General features: G+C 40.9%; 1 protein-coding gene across 1 annotated transcript in view; it reads left to right on the forward strand.

Annotated features, from left to right (window-relative positions):
• USH2A (usherin) overlaps window positions 1-23,972 on the forward strand; it is an 894,134-nt gene that overhangs the window by 677,425 nt on the left and 192,737 nt on the right. The window contains exons 51-55 of the mRNA XM_003419876.4: window positions 7,108-7,331; window positions 11,610-11,814; window positions 18,396-18,593; window positions 19,156-19,310; window positions 22,249-22,447. Coding sequence (XP_003419924.2) covers window positions 7,108-7,331; window positions 11,610-11,814; window positions 18,396-18,593; window positions 19,156-19,310; window positions 22,249-22,447 — 981 coding nt within the window. The remainder of the gene's footprint in view (window positions 1-7,107; window positions 7,332-11,609; window positions 11,815-18,395; window positions 18,594-19,155; window positions 19,311-22,248; window positions 22,448-23,972) is intronic.

Consider the following 23,972-nt stretch of genomic DNA (forward strand, 5'->3'; position numbering starts at 1 on the left):
CCCCAGAGTCACGATTGCTGTGGCCAAGAATGGATTCTAACTCATCCAAAAGGCTACAGTCCACGCTCTTAACCTCTATAAATTGATTGATACCTGGATAAACGTTAAACGCTTCCCAAATCAACCCAAATCAGTGTTTATCAAGCCTGATGAGCAGGCTGAGAATAATATAACCACCAAATTGCAAGCGTTTTCTGGATGGCCAGAATAACAAGAGACACTATAAAGTCTGCCCTTGGACTGCTCACCATATGCACTCAGAAGCTAGAAGGAAGGTGCTGTGTATGATTGTTAGGCTATGAGGCAGCGGTTCTCAAAGTATGGCTCAGGGCTCCTGGGGGTCCCCAAGAAGACCCTTTTAGGTGGTCTGCAAGATCAACACTATTTCCATAATAATACTAAGCTGTTATCTGCCTTTGTTCACTCTCTATCTCATGAGTGTGCAATGGAGTTTTCCTGAAGTTACAGAACATGTGATATTACAGCAGATTGAATACAAAAACCAATATGAGAATTCAGCAATCTTCAATTAAGCCACACAGTAAAGAGGCTTGCAAAAACGTAAAACAGTTCCAGCTTTTTCCCTATTTTTTTTGTTTGGAATATATATTTATCTTCATAAATACATTAGTTATGTTAGCATGTCATTAATTATTATTTCTAAATGAAATAATAAAAAAAAAAACCAAACCCACCGTTAATACACAGTTCAAAAATGTCTCAGTTTTACTAACAGCAGAAATATCAGCAGATATATAAATAAAAGCTCTTTGGGGTCCTTATTAATTTGCAAGAGTTTCAAGGGGTCCTGAAACCAAAAAGTTTGAGAACCACTGCCTTAGGACATAGCAACCACATCTATCAGAAAATCACAGCAGTTAGATGGTTACCCTGCTGAATAAGCTCCTCCTCCTTTGGGTGAAGTGACTAAAAATGAGTCTGTTAAAGAAGCAGGAGGGGAGGGAGGCAAAATTGTTGCCTTCCTTATTCCGTAACGGGTCAGAAAGAGCTAAAAGATGATAGTAAAATGTCTCATTTTAGTGTGTCTATTTGTAGCTTAAAAAAAAAAATAGTCTATTGCCATATTCCTTCACTCGAGGAACCTTAGCCATTTTTACATTCACACACACCTAGAATGATATTTGGAATATAGTTACCACACAATTCAACAAATGTGTATTGTGTGGTAACTGTATTCCAAATATCATTCTAGGTGCGTGTGAGTGTAAAAATGGCTAAGATTCCGTTTTTATCCTCAATAACTTACAATCTAGAGGAGGAGAAAAGTACCAATGAGGTTATACGTAGGCCATCAGAGAGGGTTGAATACATGCCGAGTTCTTAAGAGTGAGAGATCACTCCAGTCAAGGCAATGAAGAAAGCTAAGTGAAGTGAGGCCGCTGGATTTGAACCTCAAACAATGGGTAGAATTTTGGGAGGTGTGGTTGGAAGGAGGACATTCTAGATAAAGGGATTAACTTTAGCTAACATGTGAAATTAGGACTCTGCAAAGAATGTCCAAGTAGTAGTGAGCACTTGGATTTATTGGCAGTATACACTATGTGTAAGAAAATAGAGAGATAAGCCTGAGCGGGGAAGAGTCAGTGTGATTATGGGAATTGTTACTTAAGGACATTAGTCAGGTTCAGGCAGCAGAACGAATGTGAAGGAGAAAAAAGAGAAGTCAGTAAAACTAGTTAGAGCACATTTGTCAAAAAAATAGCACACACCTGACCTAAGAAAGGCAGCAGAGGTTACCGTCCACTAGAATGATACTTCTTAATCATTTGGGGCTTTGGACCCGTTTTAGAACTTGTTCAGTACAGACCCTCCTCCCAAAAAAAAGTGCTTAGAATACGCACAAACATTTGCCTACAGTTTCAAGCACTCTTGAAGTCCATGTTTGGACCCACGTTTCAGAACCACGTCTTTGTCTACTTCAGTATGATGCTCCATGTTAGTCAAACATTTTTTAAGCAAATTGTGACATTCTTCAACTCCGGGACACCAGAGTTAGCACCCGAGTTCTTCATGACATTCCGCAAGTCCCCTGACCCTGTAATCATGATGGACTGAAGCAATGGTATTTTTAAAAAGGAGGGGAAAAAAAAACTTTTTATTCTCTTGACCTTCCGGCAGCTTTCACTTGAAAATAGACAGGTTCCACATGTCTTTTTCGCTCTCAGCTGCCTCTCCCTCCTGTCGCCCCTAATGACTGTGACCTTAGTGACCTTCCAGAATATCCATATGGCCCTTTTTCTCCTCAGCTGAGCAACACCAGACCTGCTACACAAGGGTTTGTGTCTGATAATGTCGTTCCTAAGCCTGGCCTCTCTCTCTGCCTGGCATTGTGTGCCTGCCACGAGACCGGGCTGGCTCGTAAAGCATCTCTTTATGTTCTTTATTACTTAAACTCTTTTATTTGCCTGCAGGAGCCCTTTAACAAAATCACATTGAATTGACTTTCTCACACCAAATCAAATCTCCCCGGTCCCAGTTCAGTTGTCTTTGTCAATATGTATTTTATAAATGGAGTGAATTAACAGATGCTGTTGGAACAGAAGTGCTGGAGTAGCGTTTATGCTTTTAGTGCTCTCTCCGGGCAGATGAGTTGTGGAGGAGTGTTATACAGGTACCTCGGGATGAAAGGCAGGCTCCGTGTTCCGGTGGCTATGTATTCTTAACCATTTTCTTTGAATATATTTTAAACTTCTTTATTACTCTTCTTTTTTCTTTGTGTTTGCTTATATAGATGCCATTGATCTTGGATTGGACTTGATTATATCCTTTGGTATTAAAAGATGAAAATTAAAGCCTTTCTATCACTGAAAGAGGACAGGATCTTCTGTTAGCCGCGAGACACTGACCATGATACACATTTGGAACGGGTGCCTTGTTTCTGTTCTAAATCTCACCACGCTCGCATTGATGTGAAACTCCGGGTTGAGACTGCTTTGAAATAGAAGAGAGTTCCACATCCTAGACTCTGCCTTCAGTAGAATGAACGACTGCCGTTGTTTTTTACCTAAGAATTTGGGAACTTTGTGGGGGAAAAAAAAAAAAGATAGCTGCATGAATCCGTGGTTTTAGAGTTCTACTGAACCTTGAAGATTTTCATGTTACATAATGAGTTTTTGAAAAGTGTGGTGTATAGCTGCTATAACATATACTGCAGTGATTTGGGGGCATTTTTACTCTACCCTTCTTTCTCCGTTTTGTGGTGGTAGCCGGAGAGACATCTACTGGTAAAGACAGGCATGTGTTTCTTTTCTCTCATGCTTTTCCACCCATTTTATAAGTTTGTCCTAAGAGAGATGAATCACAAATCTTTGTAAGTTTTTTTGTTTGGATTTTGGGTTTTTTTGTTTGTTTGTTTTGTTTTTTGCCATTCTTCAAGGCGTAAAGCATAATCCCTTGGCATAAATTGTGGTCCCAATGGTCAATTCCAGAGTTCCACAGTGATCTGTCATAGTCTCAACTCTGTTTTTTACAACTGTACTATTTTTATTTCAAAATAGTTATTCCAGATTCTTGGTCTTCTTTTAGAAAAAGAGAGTACCAGTTTTGTATATTTAACAGTTTAGAGATTCATCAGACAGCTGTGTTTATAAATTCTTTCCTTTTCAGTGCTGGACACTAAATAAGTGTTGGTGACATATTGGATCTATTCCTAACATTATGAGTAAAGAATTCTTTCCTCTATTACTCCCTCAGTTGTGTTTGATGCAGCGGAAGCTACCCAAGGAGAGACAGTGTGTTCTGTCTGATCTGAAAAACAGCATCTAAGAGTTCCGCGTGCACTGTGCCGCTTCAGTGTAACATCTGCGTCTCGTTCCAAGGGACTCTCCACTTTTGTACAGATTTAATGAAGAACCTCTGGAAGAACAGATCCATCCATTAATAATACATGACCTATTTTGTTTTGCTTTGGGCATATTTAAAGTGGTGCACTCTGTGTGTCAAAGTTCAAAAGTCAGGCGCTACATGCGATGAATTAGGTAGAGGTCAAAAGTTATTGCCGTGCAGTTTCAGAGGGTGGTCTGTCTGAGAACCTGCAGCTCGTTCATGCTGAAGTGATGCACTATGGGAATTACTACCAAACGCTGCCCCGCAACATCTGCTCTCGCTAAGTGAGCTAGTGCGCGTCAGACATCTTTATGTCAGGATAGCGCAGTGATGGATGCAGGCTTCAGAAAATGCTGCATAAAAATCTGGTGTGCCGTTCTGGCCATTAAGTGAAATTACTATTTAAATTAATGGCACTGTCACAGTTTATCTGTGCAAAGAATGAACGCTGATTAGGGTATTAAGTAATTAGCAATTTATCACACTGGAACAAGGTTGATAATAATTAAAGAAGTAATGGTTTACCAAAGAAACTAGAAAGGGAGTCACTTCTTGTTATGTGAGGGAAATCTTGGCTGAAAATTGTAATTTGGTTAAACAAAGATGAAGCTCTTCGTGAAAGAAAGCATCCTCTTTTTCTTTTTTCCGCGTGCAAAAACAGTTCATTATCAAAATTTTAGTTGACCTGTCAAAAGTCCCTCAGAGCGATCAGATGACTGATTAGGAGTTTCGAATTAGGTCAATGTCTGCATTTTGATTTTATCCTAAAAGCAGGGTGAAACCAGAAAGTGATTTGGGGGTGGGGGGGGGAGAGTACATTCTGCTCCCTAAAGAGCCAGTTTTCAGATTTTGATTGCTTTTTAAAATAGAAACATGAATTGTTTTAAGAAAGCTACGTGAGGGAAAAAAAAATGACGGTAAAGCATTCAAGGTTGTATTTAAATGTCTGATCTTGAGATAAAATGAAACTCGAAGCTATGGGTTTTTCATCTATATAAATAAAAAACAAAACAAAACCCACTGCCATCGAGTTGATAATGACTCATAGCAACCCTATAGGACAGAGCAGAACTGCCCCATAGGGTTTCCAAGGAGTGGCTGGTGGATTCAAACTGCCGACCTTTTGGTTAGCAGCTCAGCTCTTAACACTGTGCCACCGGGGCTCCATATAAACATATATATACCCTCTCTAACCAAGACTCAGCCTACAATGATAGCCCTGCTGTGTGTATTTATTGGAGAGAACTTTTCCTGGGAGTGTGAGAACAATGTAAATTATTAATAAAAGCCCCCCCCAAACAGCATACTGTTAAGCTAGTTCGTTTGAATAGTGATCACACGTACATAAACGTGGCATGTCGAAGCTCAGTTATAATCAGTGTATTTCATTAATCACAAACGAAAATTTAAAACATATTGGAAGACAATATGTTTTTCAAAGTGGACAAATCAATGAGAGGGTTCTTTGGGGTTGTATGTGGATAAACATTATTCTCAAGACATGTGTCTAGCCAATGCCTACTTTCAGTGAGGAGAAAAGTGCTTAAAAGTCGTTGCTCTATTATTAGGAGTGTTTTTCATAATGTAGGTGTTTGGACAGGACCAGATTAAACAATTCAGGACCCCAGGGCACTTTGAATTTGAGGTTCATTATGGTACCAGCCGGAACTAACAATAAATAAACAAAATTCTAATTAAAATAAATCATTCATCATGCTGTGCTGCTACATAGCTGAATAGAAATCCTAACACGAGAGCACTGTGATGGGGGCTATAGGCACCTGAATTTCTAGCTTAACTGACCCCAGGGTATTGTTTATTGATTCATGCTTTTATGTCTAAATTTCTGCTGTGTATGTTCTGTGACAGTATGTCTCAGTGATGTAAACACAGGCAGTTAAACTCAACTTGACAGGAGTGAAGAGTCTATCTGGTTCCAGGGGTGCATGTACCTTTCATCGGGTGTGGAGATCAGTTATCCCCGCTATGGTCTTTCTGCCTCTACCCTAACCTCTCCCATGTCCGGCGATAGTTCTAGAACACAAAACCCGAAGCAAGTCTATTGTCATCAAGTCGATTCCGACTCACAGTGACGCTACAGGACGGAGCAGAACTGCCCATAGGGTTTTCAAGGAGTGGTTGGTGAATTCAAACTGCCAACCTTTGGGAGAGCAGCCGAGCTCTAGAACAAAGTGGGGCTCAAAAATAGTGGCTGATTGGTTAACCTGATCAGCGAACATGCTCAGCCAGTTCCGGATACCAAATGTATCTCACAGAGGAAGAATGGTTACCGTTGCTACTGGGTTCAAAAGAAGCAAATATTTGTACCCTAGACAAAGAGCCCTGGTGGTACAATGGTTAAGTACTCAGCTGCTAACCGGAAGGTTGGCAGGTCCAACCCACCCAGTGGCTCCATGGTAGAAAGACCTGGCGATCTGTTTTGGAAAAGATGATAGCCTAGAAAACCCTGTGGCCAGTTCTGCTCTGTCACACAGTGTTGCTATGGGTCTAAATCAACCCTGCAGCACCGAGGAACAGCGGATCGGACCCCCCAGAAACCAGACCCATTGCCACTGAGTGGATTCCATAATGACTGTACTGAACCTGTAGGACAGAGCAGAACTGCACCATCGGGTTTCCAATGCTGAAACCTGCATGGAGTAGGACTGCTGTGTCTTTCTCCTGTGGAGTGGCTGGTAGGTTTGTACCACCGACCACTCTGTTCACGTCAAACCCTTAACCGCTGCACCACCCGGGCTCCTCGACAACAGCAAAGGTGGGCAAAGACTTACAAGGGTGGTGTTACCTTTCTATTTTGCCTGGTCTGCTATCCCCAGAGTGCTCAAGCGACCTTCTCCCTCTCTCAACTCTTTTGAATTTCTAGAACCTTCTATGAGACCCTGTAGTCAAACTAACCTTTTTTTGCAACAGTGTGTTATCATCACAAAATGGACAGGCAGTTTTTATTAAAAAAATCAGATTTTTTCTTTATGGTGCGTGAGAGAATTTTGGCTCAGCAGTTGATTTCAGAGCACTTTCCCGTGTGCGTTCTTTTCCTAATTAGTGTCTAGTGCTTTTGGTAAGATGGACCCCTTACTGCACATTTAAATCAGGTTTGTCAGGAAGCTCTACTTTAGGTATTATGCCATTTCAGCAACTGCCTGAGTCTGACATTTTTACACCAAACTTCATAGCAGCTTCAGTTTTCTTCCCTCTTTGTTTTTAAATTTCATATTCATATATAATGTTTTATTGTTGCAGGGATGTTCTGTTGTGGGCAGGATTATGTGAATATGTCAGATACCATATGCTGCTCAGCTTCCAGTGGAGAGTCTAAAGCACATGTTAAAAAGAAGGACCCAGTGCCAGTAAAATGCTGTGAGACTGAGCTTATTCCAGAAAGCCAGGAATGCTGTAATGGAGTTGGCTATAATCCTTTGAAATATGTTTGCTCTGACAAGATTTCAGCTGGAATGATGATGAAGGTAATTGACAGAAAGCCTCTCAGAGGCACTGGTTTGACCATGGGAGGAGAAATACATCGTTCCTATCTATTTTTCTAAAATAGGAATATAAAAACTCCTGTGTGCATTATTCATTTTCACATTACATCCATGTTAATACCGAATGAGCTCGCTGTGATCGATGTTATTGCAATGAATTCTAAAGGAATTAGTAATGATCAGCTGTTCTCAGGAAGCTACACCCAGCACTTCAGGTTAGTACAGGAACTGCAAATCTGTGTGCCAGAAGATCTAGCACGAATACTCCAGGGCCTCTACATGAATGTCATTTCATGTCACGGGATGCTATGGATGGAGACTGGGGGAAATTCCGCCTTCCTCCCTCTCACCCCACTAACCATAAACCATTTTCCTTTGATGGAGACCTTAGTTACAGCAAATCCACCTAGTTGTGTTTATATCACGTTCCTTGGGGGCGGCACAAGATAAGCGAATGTCTCTGTCAACCACAAAATCGAATAGGTCCGTGGGTGTAATCATTCATGTTTACATGCTGTGATGCTTCACCTATAACCATGCCGTGTTTGTTAGCATTGTACTTGACCCAGGGCTCCAGAAACATACCGTTGTAAAGAAAGGGCCCTACCATGTTCTGTAGTAATTTATCATCAGGATTTGGCTAAAAATGGATGTTAGGTACAGAGCGAGGCAACTACACAATCCCTATGTGGGGATACATTTTGGGATGTAAAATAACTCCATGAGATCGTTAAAGCCCCAGTGAGCACCTTGTAATAATGGATTAATAAGATAATTCATAAGGTTGCTAATAAGAATACTCCAGAAATGAATTGTAGTATAGAATATCCACAAAAATAGTTGTTTATCTGTTTAAAATCCTTTTTAAAAATTGTCTAACTTGTTCACAACTTTAACCAGCCAATTAATGAAAGAAACCTGACTGTGATTTCTTCTTCCAAAGTTTAAGTTTATTTGAGGCCAGTTCTCTGAGAAGCTTGGACTTGGACATTTTTCTTAATACATAGCGTTGTTTGGCCCCAGAAACCGGCAATGTTGCAAGAACAGGTCTTTAAGATGACTAGTCAGGAAGCATCCATGTATATCTGAAAATGGAGCTAGGTATCATGTTAGTTTCAGAAACGACCCTGTTGCTCGCCAACTGTAGGTTTCATTATCGTTCTCCCCACATTTGTTACCCAGAGAGTGGGTCAGGCATCTCATTTTGTTTTCAGTGAGATGAGAAAAACAAACAAACCTGCTGCGACTGAGTCCATGGAGACTTACGGCAACCCGTGTGTTAGAGAGTAGAACTGTCCCCATAGGATTTTCTTGTCTGTAATCTTTACAGAAGTGGAGTACCAGGCATTTCTTCCACAGTGCCACTAAAAAAAAACTTTGTTTCTGTCCAGTCAATTATGACTTACAGCGACCCTATAAGACAGAGTAGAATTTCCCCATAGAGTTTCCAAGGAGTGCCTGGTGGATTCCAACTGCCAACCTTTTGATTAGCAGACGTAGCTCTTAACCACTATGCCACCAGGGTTTCCACACTGCCACTGGGTGGGTTGAAACCAACAGGCTAGCTGTTGAGCAGAAACCATCAGCGCTACCCAAGGACCTGCTTCAGTGATAGAGAGCTTCCATTATTTAAGGAGAGTGTTCAGGTTATATCCATGATCTTTTGAATTGACTTTGTGAAGTCCAGTTAAGAGTCGTATTTAAAATTCATATTTGAATTGTTAAGACCAGGAGAATAGTTCGCCATGTTGAATCAAGCAATGTGGCATAGGTAAAGCTCAAGCTGTCGGTTCCATTTTGCTTTCTGAAGACCTCTCTCCTGGGGACTTAGATCTGCTCCAAACTGGACTGTATTATTGTAGGATTTCTGCAATTTCCCTCAGCTGTCATCTCGGGAATCCCTTCCACCCCTTTTCTGTGTTGGTGTCCCTGGGTTCTGAACTCCAAGTTTTCCTCTTTCTTGGATTACTCCCCCCTGTTGGAGGATTGTCTTTCTGGGAAAAGGTGCATAAAAAGCCAAACCAAACTCATTGTTTTGGAGTCGATTCCAACTCATAGCGACCCTATAGGACAGAGTAGAACTGCCCCATAGGGGTTCCAAGGAGCAGCTGGTGGATTCAAACTACCAACTTTTTGGTTAGCAGCTGTACCACTCAACCACTACACCACCAGGGTTTCCAAAGGTGTGTGGAAGTATGTATTTTGAGAGTTTACATGGTACTGAGAGCTCCCCAGTGTCCCAACCTCCAACATCTATGTCTTTCCCACTCACTCCCTGCCTAACCACTAAGCCAATGCCGAATGTTGGAGTTGTTTTTATTTTGGTTATGGCAGCTTCCAACTTCACGGTACAAAATTATGTTTTTGTGTTTAACTAGGGTTCACTAGACTATCCTAGGTAACAAATGTACCCAAATATGTATTGGCTCTTCCAAAGGGATTATTTTCCACATTACAGTCCAGTGGGAGCCAGGAAGCTGTCCTCTAGCAGTGCCTCAGAAACACAGGCTCCTTCCATCACGTAACACTGCACACACAGTCTTCAGTTCACAGTGAAAGGAAGAGAGTTGATAATTTCACATTTGTGAACCATACTTGCATGCAGAGTGCATCCTTTCCACCCACTGGTCGTGCTAGGTATCTAGTCATGAGGCTCCTCCTATTGGGTTAAGCTTGAAAATCAAGTCCTTCCAGGGACAAAAGGCAAAAATAGACATTGCTGAACACATGGCTTTGTGTCTGCCACGTCTGCCTACGTTCCAATTGTCAAAAATGTCTGAGCTGTCCTGTGTGCAGTTATCCCCCCGACGCACACCATTTTTCCTAGTCTTTCAGTATATAAACCATTTTTCACTGTCATTGGTTGGGCCTTAAGAGGAAGCGGAGATAAATGCAAGTGTTTAATTCACCATATTTAAATGGAAGTCTTAGAGTCCTTGCGTGGTGCAAATGGTTAAGATTCAGCTATAAACTGAAAGATTGGAGGCTCTAATCCACCCAGAGGCTATCTTGGAATAACGCTCTGGTAACACTATGAATTGGAATCTACTTGATGGTGCTGGGTTTGGTTTGGTTTAACCTGCTTCTAAAGAATCAGCCATTGAAAACCCTACGGAGTACAGTTCCTCACTGACACACACGGGGTCACCATGGGTCAGAATCAACCCAAAGGCAACTGTTTGTTTATTTTTTAATGGCAGTTCTACCATATTTTCCTGAAGCAGCTTTATTTTAACTACCTTTTTGAGAATAGTTTAACTTCTTTTATGTGAGAAAGGTTGACTGCAGATAAATGTATAATAGCAAAATGTATGTAAAATGTGCCATGCTACCTATATAAAAGAAAGGAGAAGTAGATCTCTGCTTTGTAAAAATATTGTCTTTGTTACATCTACTATAATTTGGAATGTTTAAGTATTTAACTTTTTCAGATTAGAGCACACTGGGACTTACCAATAACTATAGAAAGCCCAAATATTCATCAGAGAAAAGGTTTATAAATATAAATTGTTATCATTATAATGAAACCCCATGAAATACTTCAACTTTCTAAAGCTTGGTTGAGGAATCCCTTATGGTCCAAAATCCCCCATGAGTGCAGCTTTCTCAGCAACACAGAAAGTGCAGATTCTCACATATCACATTCTTTATTTTCTCTAAAACTCTGTTAGGAAAGTGTCAACGTAACAACAATAAAACAGTGACTTTTTTTTTTATGATGTTATCTACTAAGGTTAAGGCTTTTATAGATGATTCACACAACAAACTACATGATAAATTTAATTTCTGTTTTCCCAATAAAGAAACTGAGGCTTTGAGAGCAGAAATGACTTCTTCAAGGTCACAGAACAAGGATGTTGCAAAACTGGATTTTGAAACCAAATCTCTGTCATTTCAAAGTAACTGCCCTTTCTAGTATACAAACAACCTTCATTTCTCTATATGAATTTTGAAATAGTCACTCATGAACTATGTGGAAGAAAATTTCATTTGAAAGTTATAAAGACCTACCCAACATATGTCTAAGTAAGTATGGAGCCCTGGTAGCGCAGTGGTTCAGACCTTGGCTGCTAACCAAAAGATCAGCAGCTGAAATCCACCAGCCACTCCTTGGAAACCCTATGGGCAGTTCTACTCTGTCCTGTAGGGTTGCTATGAGTAAGAATTGATGTGACAGCAATGGGTACAGTATATAACATATGTCTAATAAATCTTTAAAATAGCCTTCTTCCTCTCTCCTCACCCTACCGCTTGACCTAGGAAACCAATCAATGCAGGACACTCTGCCCAGCATCTGTGGAAGCCACTGCACATTGTGGCAGGTGTGACTTCAACTTCAGCAGCCACATCTGCACTGTGGTAAAGGGATCTCGCAATTCCACAGAGAAGGTATCACATGAAGAAATATGCTCCTCTGCTGAAGAGACTGTTCATACAGGGAATGCAAACATATACTCCTTCACAGGTAGGAGAACGTGTGAGCTGTCTGCCCACTGGTTAGTAGGGGTAGTGGGAAGGTACCATAAAATGCAGATTCGTTTCACTCTGGACATCATCCCTCTCCTTATCAATTGATTCCATCATACTTTGGGACCAGCTAGTTACAAGATAATTAAAGGCATAATTTGGATTTGTTCAAAGTTAGTAACTTAAATATGTTTGAAGTCTAACTTTAAACAAGCATGAATTCTGTTTTTAAGTTAATCTGTGGAGAATAAAGGACAGAGAAACACACGACTTTTAGGCCCTTTTCCGGTATATCCAGTTAATTTAGAATGAACCCAACTTTCCTTCTCAAGTTCAAGTGCAGACTTTTAATGACTGCAATGAATGAATGTTGCTGTACTTGCAAGCAGAAAGGAGGATGAACCTGTCTGATTACTGGTAAAACCTGGCAGCATTATTCTGAGACGAAGGGAAGCCCAGGGTGGTGTTTCTGCAAGATGGCCGAACTTCTTTGAAATAATCATCGCAGTTATTAAAAATATTAATATCTGAGCACCATCTCGGTCCTATTGAATTAGTCCAAAATAGTGGTTCTTAGTCCTGGCTAAGCCATGTGTGAGAAACACTGTAAAGGTTGGGATTAACTCCAAAATATAGTTCTGCCATTTTATAAATTGTTCTTATTTATTCATTTACTTAAGCCCCTACAAAATTTGTGTCTATATTTTGAAAAACATCAGATAAACAAATATATAAAGAATAAAGAGTTATATGTATAGATATCTACACATATTTATATAGATATACCCAAAACCTGTTGCCATCTAATTGATTCCAACTTGTAGTGACCCTGTAAGACGAAGTAGAGTGGCCCCACAGGGTTTCCGAGGGGGGTGGATGGTGGATTTGAACTGCCGACCTTCTGATTAGCAGCTGAGCTCTTAATCACTGTGCCACCAGGGCTCCAGATACAGGTATGTATATATGCCATACATCATCCAGAGTTAAATAGAATCCACTTAAGTGAAGCTAAGTAAGCTAAGGTTAAACAAACAAAAATACACTTTTTATCATAACTGATCATTCTGCTTTTCCCAACTAATGCTGGCTAATAAGGCAAACCTCAAGGATGCAGAAGGTAAGGCTGAGGCAGGACACTGGGGTGAGAGGGGAAAGATTATGGACGAAAGGAAGGAATGGAGGTAAGGTTTATCGAACATTATTTAGTCCAGGTGCTGTGCTTTAAAACCTTACTTAAATTTACCCTCCAATCAATCATAGACATATGATCATTTAACAGAGGAGAACACTGAGGGTCAGAACTGTGAAAGTTAGCTTGTGCTAAAGGGTGCAGATGCAAATCATGCCATCTTCAGAAAGGGGTGGATGTAGAAGATTCCTTGTGGTACAGGAGCTCCTTTCAGAGTGCCCCAGAACACCCTCCAACTGCTCACCCACCTGCAATGTCTCTCTCTACCATTCTCATCATGGCCCAGGTCAAGATTCCTGTCCTCAGTGCAGGCTTCCCAAGCCTATCCCCCTCTCCTCTGTGCTGCTGGGACACGTGCTCACAGTGTTCACTACTTCTCCCATCTGCTAGGACACTTGCTCTTAGCAGTCACTACTCCCATGAGCTAGGACACGTGCTCACAGTGTTCACTACTTCTCCCATCTGCTAGGACACTTGCTCTTAGCAGTCACTACTTCTCCCATGAGCTAGGACACGTGCTCACAGTGTTCACTACTTCTCCCCTGTGCTGGGACACGTGTTCACAACGTTCACTACTTCTCCCCTGTGCTAGGACATGTGCTCACAGCTTTCACTACTTCTCCCATGTGCTAGGACACGTGTTCACAGTGTTCACTACTCCCATGAGCTAGGACACATGCTCACGGAGTTCACTACTTCTCCCCTGTGCTAGGACACATGTTCACGGCATTCACTACTTCTCCCCTGTGCTAGGACACGTGCTCACAGTGTTCACTACCTCTCCCATGTGCTAGGACACATGTTCACAGTGTTCACTACTCCTCACTTGTGCTAGGACATGTGCTCACACGTTCACTACTTCTCCCTTGTGCTAGGACACATGTTCACAGCATTCACTACTTCTCGCATGTGCTGGGACACATGCTCATAGCAGTCACTACTTCTTCCATGTGCTAGGACACGTGTTCACAGCATTCACTACTTCTCCCCTGTGCTGGGACATGTGCTCATAGCGTTCACTATTTCTCCCAGGTCCTAGGACATGTGCTCGCAGTGTTCACTACTTCACCCATGTGCCAGGACATGTGTCCACAGCATTCACTACTTCTCCCATGTGCTAGGACATGTGCTCACTGTGTTCACTTCTCCCAGGTGCTAGAACATGTGCTCACAGTGTTCACTACTTCTCCCAGGTGCTAGGACACGTGCTCACAGTGTTCACTACTTCACCCATGTGCTAGGGCATGTGCTCACAGCGTTCACTACTTCTCCCATGTGCTAGGACATGTGCTCACAGTGTTCACTACTTCACCCATGTGCTAGGCCACGTGCTCACAGCGTTCAGTACTTCTCCCATGTGCTAGGACACGTGCTTACAGTGTTCACTACTTCTCCCATGTGCTAGGGCATGTGTTCACAGCGTTCACTACTTCTCCCATGTGCTAGGACACGTGCTCACAGCATTCACCACTTCTACCCTGTGCTAGGGCATGTGCTCACAGCGTTCAGTACTTCTCCCATGTGCTAGGACACGTGCTCACAGTGTTCACTACTTCAACCATGTGCTAGGGCATGTGCTCACAGCGGTCAGTACTTCTCCCATGTGCTAGGACACGTGCTCACAGTGTTCAGTACTTCTCCCCTGGGCTAGGGCATGTGCTCACAGCGATCACTATTTCTCGCTGGTACTAGGACACATGTTCACAGCGGTCACGACTTCTCCCAGGTGCTGGGACATGTGCTTACAGTGTCTACCACTTCTCCCAGGTGCCATCCCCTCACCTCTCCACTGCTGGGACCCATGCTTACAGTATTCCCTACTTCTCCCATGTGCCATATGCATTTGGACATTTTCCTACCCCTCCTATTAAATGGAAATATCCTCATGACTAGGACACCCTTACTGAACTTCACATCATTATTTGGATTGAGGACACTGTAAGCAAACAAAAAGCATATTCATTGGAATGAGGTTAATTAGGCAAGGCCTCTGGATAGAAGGCAGTCTGTCTAGCCCTCCAACTTCTTCCCACTCCCAGTCACAGGTTTAAGTTGTGGACGTAAACTCATTGGGTTTTCGTCTAAAAGACTTCACTACTTTTGTCTGCCCCTTGTAAATAAGGTCAGGATTTGTAGGGCTTTTAAGATATACTTACACTAGTCCTTTCCAGAAGTAAATGGGTATTTCTACCTACTAATATAATGTTATAAGTGGTTTTTAAATCTGTATTTCAGACTACTTTCCCTGCCAAAAAATGCTATAAATTGAATATGGGAAATAACAAATCTTTCTTTCTCATTAAAAAAAAAAATGAAGCGCTCAAATTGTGCTAAGACAAATTCCACTGAGACCAATTTAGACTGAAATTTCAGCCTTTTTTAGAAACTCAAAATTGGAGGCTAACAATACCAGTGCTGAACAAAATTCATCATTCATTTATCAAAAAGTGTTAACTACCTACAAATAGAGAGGAAGTATACTAGGACTTGTACTTACATAGATAAACAAGAAATAGTCCTTTCCACAAGGAATTTGGAGCTCCTATGAAAAGACATCGAAGAAAATACATGATTATACTATAATGTGACCAATAGTATGCAGGTGAGTACTATGATAAAAATACATATGTATTTGGAGAGTATTACAGGAATACCTAACTCAAACTGGAGAGGTTAGGAGACTTCCAGAATGTTATAATGCCTGATCTGAGCACTGAAGGGCAACAGATACCTACTAGAAAAGTAGAGCAAGTTATATGAGGATGGCTGAACTGCAGTACAAGTAGGAGCCTATCAGATTGGAGGAAGATAGACCAGGCAGAGAGAGCAACATGTACAAAGCCCAGGAAACAACAGAAAGTCCAACAAGTTTTGAAAATAACACGTACCTCAGAATGAATGCAGCACAGCAAAGGAGAGAGAAAGTGATGAGCAAGTGAGGTCAAAGAGTAGGTATCTGACTACAAAGGACTTTTACACCACATCAAGGAGTTCGGACTTCATGCAGCAATGGAGTGAACAATCATACATGCATTTTTAACAGATTACTCTTTCAGCTCTTGAAGAAATGATTGAAGGAAGACAAATATATATGGGACATGGTGCAATTAACAAGTAAATGTTGAACAAACATACCAAAAAATAAAAAAATAAATAAAATTTATTGGAAGACTAACCCCACATGACATACAGAATGATTTTGAGCCAGGAAGCTAAAAAATATAAAGAGGAGTTGGCAATTTTGGCAAAGAAAAAGGAGTTCTGAGAAGTGAGAAATATTGTTAAGAGAAAAGCAAAATTTCAACAAACATTTTCTTATGTGTAAAGCAAAAGAAATGCTTTTATAGGTGGGAGCATATTTGAACGACCAGACCTCACAGGAAAACCAAGAAACATGGAGAAGAGATGAAAGCATGAAAAGAAAATGAATGAATGAATGAATGCATGAAAAAGGAAAGAAGGAAGAGAGAGAAAGAAAGGAAAGAAGGAAAGGGAGGAAGGAAAGGAAAAAAGAAAGAAGGAAAGGAAGGGAGGAAGGAAGGAAGAAAATCAGTGACAGAAAGAATAAGGAATGCAGCAAGGAGAACAGCAGCAACCGAAATTAGAAATGATGACTTGCACTTGAAGGATGGAGAAAAACAGTTTTTAGCTATGAACAGTTTAATATGCTTTAGCAAAGATAACAAAAATATAGTGACCATCTTTTTGGCTGGTGTGCACCTCAGCCCCACAAGGTCATTCAGGGATCCAGATTCTTACCGTTTTGTGGCTCACCATGCTTAGGTTGCTACTGCCATCTGTGTGCCACAGCCTGGGTTATCTCAACATCCTAGTTCTAGCTCATTTGAAGGGAATAAGAACAGAAATGGAAGGCGAGCAATTTGCTGTTAAAAAAGGTGATGCAGAAGTTGCCTGCATCACTTCCACACTCATTCTGTTGTGGAGAACTGAGTCATGTGCTGTACCAAGCTGTGAAAAAGTTGAAAAGCATAGTCTCTAACCAGGAGTCCTCCGACTAGGAAAAATGGGAGATCTGGGGACCCACTGGTGGTCTTCCAGATACCATGTGGCACATACCCCCTTTCCAGGGAAAATGGAGATGGGTGACAACTCCTTGTATCTGTATAGCAATTTATACTTTTTGAAGTCTGTCAAACAAATTATTGCATTTAATTTTCATATTAATTCTGTAAAGTAGGCAGGGTAGGGTTTATTATGAGGAGATGCTTGTAAGGAGAATGTAGCTGTAGTCATCTAAGTGGCTGGGCTGAGAATTAGCCCCATGTCCAATGGAAATAAAGCAGGTGACCAGATAACTGAACAGGAGGATTTTTTTTTTTTCCCTTAATGATGCTCAGTCTGAGGAAGTCATCGGAAACGGTCACCTCAAAATGAATGAAAGAATGAATAAATAAATACTACATATTATTTAAATACCACAAAATGAAGTAAGTGGAAAATAAGTGTAAATGATTAAACTCTCAGGTAACATTTTCTGTACATTTGTAGCATTAATGCTTCTGAAGTTATTAAACTTAAAACTTCTCTAAGACTTTTAAGACACCCTGGAATCACAGGGACCACCACCTTACATAATTTGGGCAGCCCCAAAGCTAAGCAGGCTGGTTATGCTGTTTTGTTTAGGTTGGTTGTGTTTGGTTTGGGGCTCAGTTTCGCTTTTGGTGCAAGAGGAAAGGAAGTGCATAGTGCACGAGCATTCCTGTTTATTCGCTAACAAAAACCCATCGCCATCGAGTCAGTTCCGACTCATAGCGACCCTGTAGGACAGAGTAGAACTGCCCCATAGGGTTTCCAAGGAGCACCCGGTGCATTCGAACTGCCGACCTTTTGGTTAGCAGCTGAACTCTTAACCACTTTGCCACCAGGGCTCAGTTTACTAACAAAAAAAGGGAACCATAAAATAAGTTTTCAAGGCCTGCATCTCATAACACCTGACATTATAATCCATATAATAAAAATTTAATAAAGTGATACTAACAAAAATAAAGCAATAATTGGTAAAGTTTGTCATAATAAAATTATAAAAGAATGTTGGCGATCCTGCCGTGTGCAGAAGCAGAGGGTACATGGATTGTGTACCATGAACGTCTAACTGGACATTAGTCTGGTGCTTTTATTTTTCACTCTTTAATGTATCCATATTTTTCTGTTCAGAAAAGGTAAATTCTGTTCTCTGCAGTTCTTTATCTCTACACCTAATAAACACTTAGAGTGGTTTTTATTGCGTAGAAAATGAAGACATTAGAGTTTTATTTATATACAAGAGGGCTAGAGTTCTATGCATTTATCTTTAAATACTTAGACTTTTTGTATTCATTTTTTTATCTGATGATTAAAAAAAACTTATTGTCTGATTTCTCTCTTTTCAGATGTAAGCGTGGAGCCCTACATGACGTACGAGTATAGGATTTCTGCATGGAATGGCTATGGGCAAGGATTCAGCAAAGCTGTTAGGGCCAGCACAAAAGAAGATGTGCCCCAAGGAGTGAGTCCCCCTAGGTGGACCAAAATGGATAATCTCGAAGATGCAATAGTCTTAAACTGGAAGAAACCTATACAACCAAATGGTATAAAACTACTTTTAAAATAGAGATAATGTAACCCACCCACTACCACCACCACCAACCTCCCTGTAAACCTACAAGGAAATTGAAATGAGTGTAAGCTACGTTTAACTGGCATGCATCTAACCATGAAAAAGTATTTTCAATCAAAGGAAACTTTAGTTTTGTGGCAACTGTTCATTCACTTTGTGGAACAGCTCTCATGAATTTTAACCAACGCAAAACAAAACTTCCTTGAATTTCAGCTTAAATCTGAGCTACTTTAAACCAAGCAAAAGATATTCAGAGAAGGCAGCGTAGTTTTAATATTAGAAATAAATTTGTTTGGTGATAGGGGAAATAAACGTAAATGACTTTGATTATCTATGTCACTAATCCATTTCCTCCAAATACTGAGAATAATTAAGAGCTGCTTGAGATTAGCAACATAATAGCAAATTAAGATTAAGTAATACTATAATATCCCATTTCTTCAGACCACTAAGGCATACAAATTGATTGCAAATATTTGATCTGATAAAAAAAAAATGATACTAAAAATAACCAGTTTCTCTGGCTCTTTTAGGTCCAATTATTTACTACATTCTTCTCCGAAATGGATTTGAACGCTTTCGGGGACTGTCATTGAACTTCTCGGATACAAAGGGAATTCAGCCATTTCAGGAATATTCATACCAGCTGAAAGCATGCACAGTTGCTGGCTGTACTGCCAGCAGCGAGGTAATGGGAGTCTCCTGAAACCCTAGAAAGACAGATACAATGTGAAGACTGTACTAATGTCAAGGTTGGGAGTGATTTTTCCAGTGGAAAAAAAAAAGTATCCCCCTCAAAGTGGTGTTAAGTAGGGTGTTCAACTGTCACCTCCTCTGGGTGCCAATCATTATGCAGATACCACTGAAAGCAAGATTTATCCAAATATCTATCCTTTATTAGTAAACTCAGGAGAAAACTTGAACCAATATAATCCTCTTTCACACTTCTCCCCTACCAATGATTTTTAGGTGACTTTCTGTAAATCTGGAGTTCTGTGGCACAGTGATTAAAAGATCAGTTGCTAACCAAAAGATAAGCAGTTTCAATCTACCAACTGCTCCTTGAAAACCCTATGGGGCAGTTCTACTCTGTCTTACATGGTCACTATGAGTCAGAATCGGCTTGATGGCAATGGGTTTGGTTTTTATTTTTTGGTTCCTCTAAGTCCATAAAAATTCCCAAGCCATTGCTCCATTGAATATGGGTTCCTATTTAGATATTGTACCAAAAACCGCCTGCCCTTGACAATGGAGAAAATGACAAAAGACTGGCAAGACAAAATAGTTCAGAGGCTACTGCCATAAACTGGATGTAAGCATCAAGGGTAGGAATGGAGAAAATCAGAAAGATGTAAAAGATATTGGGAGACAGAATCTACAGGACACTCAGCTTTAAGTAGAGGAATAAAAAGAAAGAGCAAATGATATTTTCAAGATATCAAGCTTTCTGAAACAAGTAAAAACTGAGAGGAAAAAGTTAAAAATAAAGGAATAAAAAAATTAAAGAGAAATAGATCACAGGAAGGATGGGGGAAGCAGATATTATTTGGCTTAAGTGAAAATGTCTAGTGTGAAGCTGGATTAAGAAGTTTCTAGAATTTGCTAGAAAGATCCACATGGGAAGTCAAAGCAACGGAGTTGAGAATGGTCTTTGTCTTCGTCATCTAGTGCTGCTATAACAGAAATACCACAAGTGGATGGCTTGAACAAGGAGAAATTTATTCTCTCACAGTCTAGCAGGTTACAAGTTCAGATTCAGAGTGTCTGCTCCAGGAGAAGGCTTTCTCCTTCTTTTGGCTCTGCAGGACGATTCCTTGTCATCAATCTTCCCCTGATTAAGGAGTGTCTCAGGCACAGGGACCCCAGGTCTAAAGGACACGCTCTGCTCCCAGCACTGCTTTCTTGGTGCTATGAGGTCTCCCCTCTCTGCTGGCTTCCCTTTTATCAAGAGACAAAAGGTGGTGCAAGGCCACACCCCAGGGAAACTCCCTTTACATTGGATCCAGAATGTGACCCTTGTCCTCTTTGACATAAAATTGCAATCACAAAATGGAGGACAGCCACAGAATACTGGGAATCATGGCCTAACCAAGTTGATACACATATATTTGGGAGGATATAATTCAACCCATAACAGTCATCAGGGAGAATACGTGAGAGGCAGTGGTGGCTCAGTAGTAGAATTCTCAACTTCCATGCAGGAGATCTGGGTTTGATTCCTGGCCAATGCACCTCATGGGCTACAACTGCCCGTCTGTCGGTGGAGGCTGATGCTGAACAGGTTTCAGCAGAGCTTCCAGGTTAAGATGAACTAGAAAGAAAGAAAGACCTAGAGATTTACTTGCAAAAATCAGCCAATGAAAACCCTATGGCTCACAATACCAATCTGCAACTATCGTGGGATGGCACAGGGCCAGGCAGTTATTTCCTTTCACTGTATATGGGGTCACCTCAACAGCAGCTAACAACAATAAGGAAAATACACAGGATGACAAAAACACAAGATCATAGACTAATGAACGTTGGGGGACACTACTAGATGAAGAAAGAAAACCTACAAATGAGACTGGGAAGAAACCCTGCAACAACTTAGGAATAAGATAAGGAAAGAGCCATTTCACAGTCGCCAACCTCGTCAGGGGAAGCCCAGGAGGAGACAAGCTCACACACAACAGCCCTGATCCTCTTCATGCAGCTACGACTGTGGAAGGGCAGCGTCTTCACACACTGCTCCAGAACCGTCCAAACGGACCGGACCATTCAGTCAGAATGATCAGCCACAGTGGATGGGTGCAGCTTTTTATCCAACAGGCCCCAGAAACATCTCTGAATGTGCCACCGTTTGGACAGGTAGCAGCGGATTGGCCCTATCAAAAGTCGTGGTCTACATGGTCCTGGAACGACTTCGTGCCTTTTGCACGGGCACAGCTCATGCCTACAGAGGCCAAAACAATAGGTTACAAAGTGAAATCAAAGTTCGTTGTGTGTGTGTTGGGGGGGGGTGGGGAATCCAGGCAATTTTCGTTCAAAACTGTATTTCGACAATATTGAATAAGTAGTTGGCTGATTTATCCTTTTCTCTTCTCATTTGATTTTTTCCCTAGAACATAGGTTCAGAAACTGTAAAGTCATCCTGAGCATCACAGGAAGAGTACAGAAATGTCCACTCATTTATTCTGTTCAAAGCATATTATATGCAAGCAAGTTCAGATGTAGGTTTTGCTCCATATTTACTGGTGCTTAAAATGTACAAAATCAGGCTGTTAAAATGCAAAGACACTGATGGACCATCTGGAAGAGAGTTATCAAGAGTTCTCCAGTAAGACAGTCTGCCGGCCAGATTTTGCTTGTTTAAAGCTGAAGGCTGCGCTCTGCCATCAGAATTGTTGTTGAACCTGTTGTGATAAATGGTAGTCTGAGACTTATGTAATGTATTCAAGGTCAGATTTCATTGTTTAAATAGGATGGGAGGGAAAGAATAAAAAAAAGAGGACTGCTTCTCCAAGCCCCTGCTAATGATACGCCAGGCTAGACAACAGCATTTTAAAACAAAAGTGACATTCTCATTGATCAGGATACCTGGTGTACTATAACAATAAATTGCTGTTTAATCCCTCTGTGCTCAGGTAGCTGCAGCCACTACCCAAGGAGTTCCAGAGAGCGTCCTGCCACCAAGAATCACAGCCCAAAGTGCGGAGGCTTTGCATTTGAGCTGGAGCATCCCTGAGAAACCAAATGGTGTCATTAAAGAGTACCAGCTCAGGCAGGCTGGGAAAGGTCTCATCCACACTGACGCCACTGACAGGAGGCAGCATACGGTCACAGGTGAAAAAAAAAAGAGAAACCTAGTGGAGGAGCCTGTCACTGTGGTTCGTGGGGAAATGGATCCCAGGGGTGTGTGTTTGATATATGAGGTCACTTGGAAAGGATTGTTCTCTTGACATATGGTCAGGTCCCACTTATCCATGCTAACAGAAGAGCCCACACTGGCAGCAATAAGCCACAACAGCAGATAACTTCAGAGATCGTACATATTTGGCTTTGACATGCATTAAGTGTAGGGTTTTTGCATCAAACTGAATTTTTTTTTTTTTAGACAAACAGTAAAATGCATTTTTATTCCCCAAGGATATACTGATAGATACTGGGACTAGGATAGACAAGAATATACTAGAAGGCAGGGGAAAATCCAGCCAGGGGCTAAAGTTTGTCTGCTAAGTCAGTAATTAATACACAGAGCTAGTTGACATTGACTGGATGTGACTGTTTGTTATTATGATTAACAGTAATTAATAGTCATTGTATTGTTTTAACCAATAACATTACTTATTATCATTGGTTTTAGCAATATAATAGTACAGTATAATAGCATAATTTAGTAATAATATGTTAGATATTTACTAGTAGTGATTATAATATTAGTTAATGTGTTCTAGCTTAAATGTCACTTCTGAGAAGAAGCCTTTTCTGACAAAATAGTTCAGAGGCTACTTCCATAAACTAGATAAGAAGTGACGAAGACCCGGACGTAAGCATCAGGGGTAGGAATGGAGAAAATCAGAAAGATGCAAAAGATATTGGGGGACATAAGCTACAGGACACTCAGTTTTAAGTAGAGGAATAAAAGGAAAGAGCCAACGATATTTTCAACATACCAAGCTTGAGCACTTTATGGATAAGAGTGCCTTTCTGAAAGCAAGTGAAAAACAAGAGGAAAAAGTTAAAAATAAAATAACAAAAAAAATTAAAGAGGTGAAATAGATCACGAAAAGGTGGGGGAAGCAGATGTGATTTGGCACTTTAAGTGAAAATGTCTAGTGTGAGACTGGATTAAGAAGTGACTGGAGTTTGCTAGAAAGTTCTACATGGAACATTGAAGCCACGGACTTGTGAAGATTCCCTAAGGCGCCGCCACTTCATCTTGTTTTACTTTTTTCACGACCTGATATTTTCCTTTTTATTTTTCATTTGTCTTTTTATTGCTTCTCCCACTAGAATCTGAGATCCAGAAGACCAGGGACCTTGTCTACCTCACCCAATACTGTATCTCTAAACCAAAAAACCAAACCCATTACCGTCAAGTCAGTTCCAACTTATAGTGACCCTATAAGAGATGGTAGAACTGCCCCATAGGGTTTCCAAGGAACGGTTGGTGGATTTGAACTGTTGACCTTTTGGTTAACAGCTGAGCTCTTACCCACCACACCATCACAGCTCTACTGTATCTCAGAAAGTCCTTGTCACAACCAAAAAAAAAAAAAAAACCCATTGCTGTCAAGTCAATTCTGACTCATAGCAACCCTGTAGGACAGGGTACAGTAGAACCGTCCTATAAGATTTCCAAGGAGCA

Source organism: Loxodonta africana, chromosome 25 (genome assembly GCF_030014295.1).
Source record: "Loxodonta africana isolate mLoxAfr1 chromosome 25, mLoxAfr1.hap2, whole genome shotgun sequence".
Classification (NCBI taxonomy): Eukaryota; Metazoa; Chordata; class Mammalia; order Proboscidea; family Elephantidae; genus Loxodonta; species Loxodonta africana.